Below are 9,921 nucleotides of genomic sequence, written 5' to 3' on the forward strand. Positions count from 1 at the left end.
ACAGCACTGTGTGGCTATGGGTTGAGATGCCGTCTTGTGAACCCAAGAAAAGAAACTGTGGATAGAAGAGGAGGTGAACCTAGACCGGTGATTTTCCATCTGTGGGCTACAGATCCCTAGGAATGCATGCAGTCTTTCTGTGGGGTCTCGGAATCCAGGTGCACTGTGTAGATGGCCTGGATGGGCATTACATGGAAGTGGTTGTGAGCACAGGCTCGTTAGCAAGACCACATAGTTTCAAATTTTAATACCTCCACTTAGCAGGTGCGTGCCTGGACAAGTCACCCAACTTCCTTGTGTTTTAACTTCCTCGTTCTTTAACCACATGAAGTTGGTGGGACCAAAACAAATTAGTTATGTTTCATACTCAGCCCTGTACCTAGTGCTCAGGGGTGATCATCAGATGCATCCACACCACAAGCAGACAGCTACTTGGCTCTCTCGTCTTTTCACATCCAGTTTCATAGGGACCTTGCCTTGTGCTGGAGAACACAGAGAGAAAGAAGCCAGTAAATTGGCCCTTCTGTCTGTTTTCAATTTCGGAGAAGGGTACCCAGGCCCCGAGACCCTATGGGCTGACCCCTCCTCTGCCAGCATGTCCCAAATCATGAAAGCTCCCATCCAAAGCCTTTCCTTCTGTACCCAGCTGCAGAGACAAACCACAGCTCCCAGGCCGTGTAGTTTGAGGACAGCCATTTGGGTTTCCCTTCTCCACTGCTACAGAAATACAAATTAAGGTTTCCAAGAACCAACAATAGGTCAGAATTTGGGATAGAGATGCTCTATTTAGGAATACCCCAACTGTAAAGCTTGTGGGAAGAGGTGAGATTAAGATCCAGTCTCCTGGCCTCAGGGAGACACTCGTTGATATGGACAGGCAGGATACACCAAATGAACAGCACGCTCCACCCAGAGAGTGCATGTAAAATTCAGAGGACTTGGTTTTTGTATAAGATAAAGGATGTATGGGACTCAACCGGCACATCAACCCGTTAGTCCAGGGTGCCGATTCATTCCTCTCGGTACCTGTGGTTGTGTCCCGTGGGGATGATTTCTTCTTCCTGATGTTGGCACTGCTGGTTTTGTAGTCATTTTTGGTTTTGTTTTTGGGATGGATGCACAGGGTGGTTTGTTTTGTTTTTTGAGCTTTAATGAACTGCTTTTGTTGAATCCACAAAATCTTGGCCCTCACCACTGCCAAAACACTACCTCCATTTCAAGGGCGACACCGAAGCAACAGCTTTAGGATGGTGCAGCAAATGAAAGTGGTCTCTCTCACCTCAAAGCCTGTACTCTCACCCCCTAGGAGACAGGACCTCTCAATGGGCCCCACTCTACCTCCCATTCAAGTAGGAGGTGTTTGGACAACAGTGGAGTCTTAGGAGGAAGCTTTCAAAGAGACCATGTGAGTCCTGGGAAGGTGTTTGTCTCTGAAGGACAGTGTCATTGTAGAATCACTGTCCTGGGAGAAAGGAATATCCCATAAGTGCCCTGGACAAAGTCTCAACGAAGTGGTGAAGTACAGCTGTCTCTTTCATGATCTTGCTATTCAACCATTGCCTTCCAACAGCACCCTGAAAACCGCATCTACCCCACTTCTTTCTCCTGCTCCCCACCCCCATCGAACGACTTCTATGTTAATTCTTCCATATCAGGCTCTCTTATCATGATAACGGAGATGAGTGAGATTGCTTACGTAAACTATACTGGTTATCACAGGAAAGTAGATGACTGTCTGCCTTAACCCAGTTGAAATGCATGAATCTCCTAAGAGTCTTTAATAAGCACTGGTAATAAAGGAGGGAAAGATATATTCATTGAGCCTCTTCTACATACCAGACGCTGTGCAATGCACTTTACGTGTTTATTAACTTCTTACACCTCATGCTAAAGCCGTGATCTCGATGCCATTATTGTCCCTATGTTACAGGTAAACCGAATGATATAAATGCTGGGAGTATTTGAATTCAGATCTTTAAATACAAACAACTTGCTTTTTTCAAAATAACTTGCTGCTCTCTTTAAAGACCTGTCCCTAAACCATTGAGTGGCCTATAACCAGTCACCAGTCTTTCTTATCTGGAACTCTCTATTTATGAATCTTTGTAGCCCCAAGTTCTCTAATGCCACAGAGGCTGGAAGTTTTGGTTAGGTCTTCCTGCGGAGGAACTTTATGTTCGATTTAGCAGACCTACTCCCGCAGTCTGTGAGGAAAAGCATGGTGAGACAGAATGGGGCCTTGCTTACCTCATACTGCCCTGCCTACTTCAGAGTTTTGGCAAGGACCAAATAGAATAAATACTGCCTGTGATAAAAGCCTCGTGGATGGTAATGACTACAGATATTTGTGGAGATATCATCTCGGTACCAAATCCGGGGGGCAGGTGACCAGCTCCGGCCTAGAGCTAAAATACGGAATAACTAGTCAAAGGGGTTCTGGGGGGAACAGAACAGGTGTGGGTTTAAAGGAGGAAGGGCGGCCATGCCGGAAGATTAGAAACATAAAAACAGATAAAAGCTGGGAAAGGAAATAAATTATAGAATAGACCCAGATCCCTGTAAGTTATGGTCTAACACCTGTCGTCCTGTGTTGGGAGCTCCATCAAGACCCAGTGGAAGAGAAGGAGTCTGAAAATATCCCCAGTTTGGCTGCTCAGATAATGGATCCTCAGGGAATAAGATGAAAACATGTGGATCAGTGGGCTCGTGGACCAGCAGGAAATTAGGTAACAAGAGGAATGGCAGCTCTGGAGAACCACAACCGAATTTCAGCACTTGCTGGCCTGGCACAGGAGGGCACTAGCAGGTAAATGTGAAATTGCCCAATTAGGCACCACTCTATTATCACCAGAGAAGGCAAACCGAGGTGCAGCTGATGAGTTAACCAGATAATTATACAGAAAACATTTCCTTCTCCTTTTTGGCTTCAAGTTCATTTTAAGGCTTCAAGTCTCCAGTCCAGTTGACACTTGGGAGCCACGGAGGAGATGCCTATTCCCAAGGGAGGCCCTGCTCTGCTGTGGATGACATTGCTGCTCTTCTGTAAGTAGACGTTCAGTGACACCCCACAGGTCCCACCCCAGAGGGACCAAGATGGATCTGGGGAGCAGCTGGGGTAGGAATATTGACAGTTTTCATGGTGACTTTTTCTAAGCCACATGCAAACCATGGGGCATCTCCCAGGGATTCTGGACACAAGCTGGAGAGCAGAGCAGAGCAAATCACGCTGAGCAAGACTTAAGGGGGAGCAAGCCTGAAAACCTGTCCTTGCAATCACTCTGGCATCTCCCAGAGGGCAAGGGAAGGAGGACAGAGGAAAGAGAGAAGTTCCTTCTCTCCAAGGGTCAGGTTCCTTAGAAGTTGCTTGGCCTTTAAAACTCCATGGATGTAGACCTCATCACTGTACCCATATCTCTGTCCTTAGGAGTCCTAGAAGCCTGGGCGTAGCCACTAACTTTTCTCTTCTGAACTTTTGCAGCTCTAGATGGCATGTCAGCAGGTGAGTGAGTCCTCTGTCCTTGCTCTGTCAGCCTCAACATGGCTGGGTACAGCTCCCCCCCTCACTGTTTCCCTTCACCCCATCTCCTCTGCTTTCTAATGGTTAGGCATCGCCGCTCCCTGTCCAACCTGAGCCCCACTTCCACCCTGCCTGTCTTCCTTCTTTCCCCCATTCAACAGCTTTAAAAGAACCAACTCATTCTCTTGAGACACCCCACCTCTTTTTTTGCAACAACCATGTCTGTGGAACATCTAAACATCCAAGTGTCCCCCAGGCACCACCACACAACCTCTTTCGGTTCCTACGTCATCACCACCTTAGCACTGTCACCATTTTGTAGTTGAGGCCTTTGTCTAATTAAGTGCCTTGCTGGAGGTCTCACAGCTAGCCAAGGGCCAGCTTCTAACACAAGCCCCTTGGGTCCAAGTCTAGCTCTGTTTCTGCACCCTTCCTCATCACCACCTGCCACTTCCTAGGCTTTGGTCAAATTTGTACCACATTTCTTTTGTTCCTGAAAACCTATTAAGGCTGATTCTCTCGGCGCTTTTCACTTCCTTCCAGAACTGACATGAATTTTTCACTCCATATGCACTCACAGTTAAATAGTCATAAAAATTTAGAGCTGGGAAAGACTGTTTCATCTAGTCCAACACATTTATTCATCCATTAGTCACACATTCATCCACTCAGTAAATATTTAATGAACACGTTATTATGTACCAACCATCGTGCTGAGCTAGGGCTGAACAGGACGGACATCGCCTCTGCCTTACCAGAGGCTACAGTCCTCACTGGCTTGTTTATTTTTTAATACCCCACACTCGTGTCCTGTCTTTCCCCCTAGGTTGGGAGCTCCCTAGAGCCACAGTACTGTTTCTTCCTTCTGTAATCCTAGGAATCAGGACAGTTTCTTATTAGCGGCAGTCCAAGGGTAGACTGACCATTGACTGACTATTGCCATGTCTGTACTTTAGAGCCTGGACAGTTTTCTCTGCCCCCTCCCCCCATCTATGTCTCTTTCTACAATTTGATCTCCTCAAAGATACCTCGAAACCTACAGTGTCCTTGAACCCACCATGGAATAGAATATTGAAAGAGGATAATGTGACTCTTATATGTTATGAGAACAACTCCCTTGAAGTCGACTCCGCTGTGTGGACCCACAACAACATCAGCTTGGAAGAGACATCTTCACGTTTGAACATTGTGAAAGCCCAAATCCAGGACAGTGGGGAATACAGGTGTCAGAACGGAGCCACCCCGAGTGAACCGAGTGAACCTGTGTACCTAAGAGTCTTTGCAGGTAAGTTCCAGGACTATAGAAAAATAGATCCCCCTATGTGAGGAATGGCCCATCCAAAGATAGGGAGAGATCAAGTTATTCCAGGGTTAGCACACCGGGGTGGGACTCTGGTCTCTCAGTCAAGACCTGCCCGTTGCTCTCCTTCTACCCTTACTCCTGCCCAGCCTTGCCTTCTTTCTATGTTCTGGCCATCTCCCACCTCCCCCTCTACTCCACCTTATCTCTCTTCTGCTTGGGGCAGATGTGTATGATATGTACAAATGGTAGGTTGGATATGTGAATGTTGCAAAGAGCTGAACTTCTGAAATAGGATCAAAAGGTCTGATTGTAAAATTTGCTCAACAAATGTCCTCCATGCTATTCCTTATGTTCCACAAATAAGTGAAACCATATGATAACTGACCTTCTCTGCTTGACTTATTTCACTTAGCATAATCTCCTCCATGGAGGACATTAGAAGAAGGAAGGGAAAAATGAAGGGGGGGAAATCGGAGGGAGCGATGAACCATGAGAGACTATGGACTCTGAGAAATAAACTGAGGGTTCTAGAGGGGAGGGGGGTGGGGGGGGTGGGTTAGCCTGGCGATGGGTATTAAGGAGGGCATGTACCACGTGGAGCCCTGGGTGTTATATGAAAACAATGAATCATGGATCACTACATCAAAAACTAATGATGTATTGTATGGTGACTAACATAACATAAAAAAAAAAAAGGCCTAGTTAACCTAAAGAAGTTTCAGCAAAGAGATTAGAAACCCTGTAGCAAGTAAATCCATGTGACCTGCTGGATCAGTGTTAGGTAGCTTGTTGAGGGTCAAATACTACAGTTAGCTCTGGGTTGCTTTGGCTTGAAGAACTTAAGATCTTTAAGATCTTAAAGTCTTTAAGATCTCCCCAGCATTGTGGATTATAAAAGATCTTTAAGATCTTTACCTTTAAGATACCTTTAAGATCTCCCCAGCATTGTGGATTATAAAAATATCATTCAAAAGGCACATCTTGGCTCCTTAGTATGTTTTATGATACATGGAAGTGATATATTAACTGAAATTGCAAAACTGCCTATTTCCTACAATCCAGTTAAAAACTGTATTCATGTTACTAAAGTCACAATACCAAGTGTAATAACTTTCTTTAATGAATCACAAATAAAAGCGATGGGAAAATTAAAAAAAAAAAATTTGCTCAACAATTTCTATGCACCACGATCTGGATATTAGGTTGCACTCTTGGTTTTGAAAGACATCCATGTAGATCCCTCACAACCTTCACTTTTACCAAAGAACAAATCTTACGTTTGCTTCAACTTTGTGACTCTCTTCCACTGCCAACAATTAGCACAGCTTGCTTAGGCCCATGTGGTTAGTTAGAAAATGCCGGATGAACAAAGGAAGGATTTCATTTAAATGGTTAGGCCACGGATATATTTTACTTTATATTTTTTAATGTAAATATATTTAAGGTATAAGCTTATACCTTAATTGTATTTTCCTCTTGAGTGAAAAGAGGTGTGGCAGCATCCATACTCAAATTCCAGATACAAAGTAAAGTAGCGTTATTTCCTTGGAAGAGATTCTAGAAAACTCCTCCAGGATTGCTCTAAAATGTGCCTGCACAACCTAGCCAGAATTTTGTCCAAAATTTTCCTTCAGTGAGTGTTTCAATTCTTACAATGACATTAGACAGAGAACTCGACTCTTACATTTTACAGAATCATTGTTAACACGTATTTGTTGAGTACCTACCCCCGAGGTAATGGTGTTGGGCACTGGGGATATAATGTACGGATCAGACATGGCCCCTGGCCTCCTGAAGTATGGAGGCAAACGAGGAAGAGGACATTGAGTAACTACGCACACATAATTAAAATTGGCATTCATGTTCTGGGGAAGTTTTGGAACCAACTATGATTAATGGTAGAAGCAGGGAGCCCCTAAGAGGCCAGAAGACAAAACAGACCTGCCCCTAGGTGAGGACTCCCCGGACAGGATAGTTTTATTCCGCTTTAGTGACCAGAACTGTGCCGACGGAGCTGAAGGGAGTACTGGCTTTCAAGCCATCCATGGACGGACTCAGCAGAAATGTCAGAGTGGTTTTCTGGCCCCTGACTCACTTTTCAGGAGGAGAGAGGATTTATCAATATAGAGGACAGACTCTAAGCATTATTTTGTGTTTCCTTTTTACTGACATTGTGAGCCAAGAAATGGCTTCTTGATAAACCATGGTTTTTGACACATGCTCTGTGCATAACCACTTTTATTTTTGTCTCTCTCTGTGTCTATCTATCCATTTGCTGTTACATAACCTAACGAATGCTCTTCAGAGTGGCTGCTCCTTCAAGCCTCTGCCGAGGTGCTGATGGAGGGTGCGTCCTTCCACATCAGGTGCCATAGTTGGAGGAATATGAAGGTCACAAAGGTGACCTACTACAGGAATGGCACAGCCCTCCAGTACAACTATGATAACTTCAACATGCCCATTGCCAATGCCACAATAAGGGACAGTGGCAGCTATTTCTGCACAGGGTGGATTCAGAGGCTAAATCGCACCTCTGACCCCCTCAACATTATTGTGAAAAAAGGTGAGTTGGTAAAGCAAGAGGGGTGCCCATGGCAGGGGAAGGGAGAGAGCGACCCCCCAGCCTGAAGTGGCTGCAGCATGCAGCAGGGGACAGCAGTGGACAACAGTGGTGCCTTGTGAGTCTGCTGGCCTGTGGGTGATACCTGTTCACACTGTGGGGTTTCTATGAAGACTACATGCGATATTGGGAAATGGATGTGTAGCCTGTTACGTGCTACCCAAGCATGATGGATCACAATTCTTGGTTTGATCTCAAAGTCCTCTGTTGCTCCTGGGGAGAACACTTATATTTATCAAATTGAAAGGGAGTTTCAAAGTTAAAGGAACAAAGGCTGTGAGGAGCTTGAAGATGCCATGCTGGCGGAGGAGAGCTGGGGAAGGAGATCCATGGGCCACGGGCTGGGTGCCCAAGTCAGGAGGAGACAGAGGCTAATGAAGAGAGCTGGGCTGGTAGGCTGCCTCCAGGGCCAAAGATAAAGATACTCCTTCCTAACTCCAGAGAAGAGAGGGAGCCTTTGGAATATCTGCCTTGCAAGAAGGAAATTAGATTTTTTTGCTTGGCAGATTTGGCTCATACTAATGTCTAAAAAAGCACGAGACCAGAAGCCAGAATAAAGCTTTAATGCCAATTTTCTGTTAACTAGTCTGAGACCTAAGTGCTATTTAATTGTCGTTGGCCTTCTAGTATCCTTATTTGTAAAGTAAAGGGTTTGGTCTAGATGCCACTTGGGGAAGTTTAAAAATACTGACGTTTGCATCTCATCTCCTGAGGTTCTGATTTAACTGATTTGGAGGACTGGGCATCAGTATTTTTAAAAGCCCTTTCAGGTAACAGTCATGTGCAGCCGGTGCTGAAAGCTGCCAGTCTAGATAATCTCTGGGAAAGGGGGTTTCTGACTATAATAGTCTGGGGCTCTATAATTCTAGGGTCATCACAAAAATCAGCACCTTGCAAACAGAATAACAGAATCACAAGAGAGGCGAATTGGAAGGCAGCTTGAAGAAGCTCTAGCCCAGTATCTTTGTTTCACCCAATAGGCAGGTGGTAAATGATGAATGATTCAGAAATGAGGCAGGGGTAACCCCCACCCCTGCCCTGTCTCCTGTCCACCCCCAAATCATATGTGGGCACTGGTCCTGTGAGCTCCAAGAAAGGGGCCATCTTTCCTCCAACCTTTCCCCTTGGGCACACTGGCTAGAGGAGCTGTAGGCAGGGGTTATGGGGGAGATCTCAGGAGTCCTGGGGCTCCAGGAAGCATAGACAGAGGAACCTAAATCCATGGGTGTTGCTCCCTGGTCCTGGATGCCATGTCATGCTAGAAGACAGAGGACTGTGCTAGGTCCTTCTCTTAGGGAGGATGAAGTCCTGAGCCTCATTCATCAATTCCTCATATGACTTATGTTTCTTGTTGCATCTAGATTCGTCCAACTGGAATGGTCACCGAAGCAAATACTCCTGGCTACAATTTCTGATCCCATTGTTGGTGGTGATTCTGTTTGCTGTGGACACAGGACTGTTTATCTTGACCCAGCAGCAGTTGACACTGCTCTTGGAGACTAAGAGGACCAGGAAGAGCAAAAAGCCAGACCCCAAAAAGAATTGATGTCACTGCTTAAGAAACATTAGCAATAGCAAACTTCTTTCCGGCATCTGCAATCCCTTCTCCATCATCAAACACAGCTCCCAATGCACACAGGGAGGTCTGCACTCAAGGCTTTAGAGAACTGCTTCATTAAACAACTCAAACTGATTAAGTAGCATGTAATAGTAAGTTCTCAATGAACGTCAGTTAAATAAATAAAAGAATGACTAGATTCATCTGTCAAAGAAGAGTACAATTTGAATAAAAGAGGTATGAAACCAGGTAACATGATGCTTCTGAGTATTTGAGGCTTGCTACTTTCTTTTTTGTTTCTAGAGGCAGGTACCATGAAGTTCTAGACTAGAGATGTCTTCTCTTAACCACTCTAAGTCTGGACTAGGACTACAAAGACATGGGGGGGATGCTGGTGAGATTGACCATTTTTATGCCCACTTCAATGTACCATTTATGAGCTTCTAGCTTTTGCTGAATCTGGGGCTATCTTGGGCCCTAGGACTCTGAGGGGTGAGGCTCAGTCTAAGATTCCCCTGTGATTGTTTCTCCTTCTAACATCTCTCAAACTTGTATCTTGAATACCTTCTTACAGCAACTGAACTAAGCATCTTGGAGAAATCCCAGCAAATAATCACCAGAACTCTCAGCTCTGAAAACAGGGATCTCAGACAAAGCAACCTTTGCTTTCCCACCCCCACTCCACCTTTGGCCATGGAGACAGTTATACGGGGGCCTGGGGAAAGGATTAGGGAAGAGAGGCAACCTATTGTCCGTGCTGACCATGAGTTCACAACAGTCAATGAGATACCAGAATATCTATAGCTTCACTGTGTTTTAGAACAATTACTAACATAAGGAGGAAGTGAATCCAAGGGAAAATTTGTGAATACCCATGAGACCAAGAAGTCCCATTTTCTAGAAAGGGCAACCCTCCTACACTG

General features: G+C 45.2%; 1 protein-coding gene across 3 annotated transcripts; it reads left to right on the top strand.

Moving 5' to 3' along the window:
* Positions 1–1,966: 1,966 nt before the first annotated feature.
* FCER1A (Fc fragment of IgE receptor Ia) lies at positions 1,967–9,280 on the top strand. Of its 3 annotated transcripts, none has more exons than XM_035009912.1 (5): positions 1,967–3,042; positions 3,479–3,499; positions 4,560–4,802; positions 7,126–7,383; positions 8,802–9,280. In XM_035009912.1, exons 1-5 carry the CDS (start codon positions 2,988–2,990, stop codon positions 8,984–8,986), a joined length of 762 nt encoding a protein of 253 aa, XP_034865803.1. In that variant the 5' UTR covers positions 1,967–2,987; the 3' UTR covers positions 8,987–9,280. The 3 variants fall into 3 exon arrangements, with proteins under 3 accessions (XP_034865803.1, XP_034865802.1, XP_034865804.1); XM_035009911.1 differs by having other exon boundaries at positions 1,969–3,042; positions 4,542–4,802; positions 8,802–9,279; XM_035009913.1 differs by having other exon boundaries at positions 1,972–3,042; positions 4,625–4,802; positions 8,802–9,278.
* The last annotated feature ends 641 nt before the right edge of the window (positions 9,281–9,921 follow it).

The sequence above is a fragment of the Mirounga leonina genome, unplaced genomic scaffold (assembly GCF_011800145.1).
Source record: "Mirounga leonina isolate KUSES-001 unplaced genomic scaffold, KU_Mleo_1.0 Mir_154, whole genome shotgun sequence".
NCBI classification, from domain to species: Eukaryota; Metazoa; Chordata; class Mammalia; order Carnivora; family Phocidae; genus Mirounga; species Mirounga leonina.

Coding starts and splice junctions, on each gene's coding strand:
- FCER1A (XM_035009911.1), top strand. CDS start 2,988: ATGCCTATTCCCAAGGGAGGCCCTGCTCTGCTGTGGATGACATTGCTG. Junction 3,043..3,478: donor GATGACATTGCTGCTCTTCT/GTAAGTAGACGT, acceptor GAACTTTTGCAG/CTCTAGATGGCATGTCAGCA. Junction 3,500..4,541: donor TCTAGATGGCATGTCAGCAG/GTGAGTGAGTCC, acceptor ATCTCCTCAAAG/ATACCTCGAAACCTACAGTG.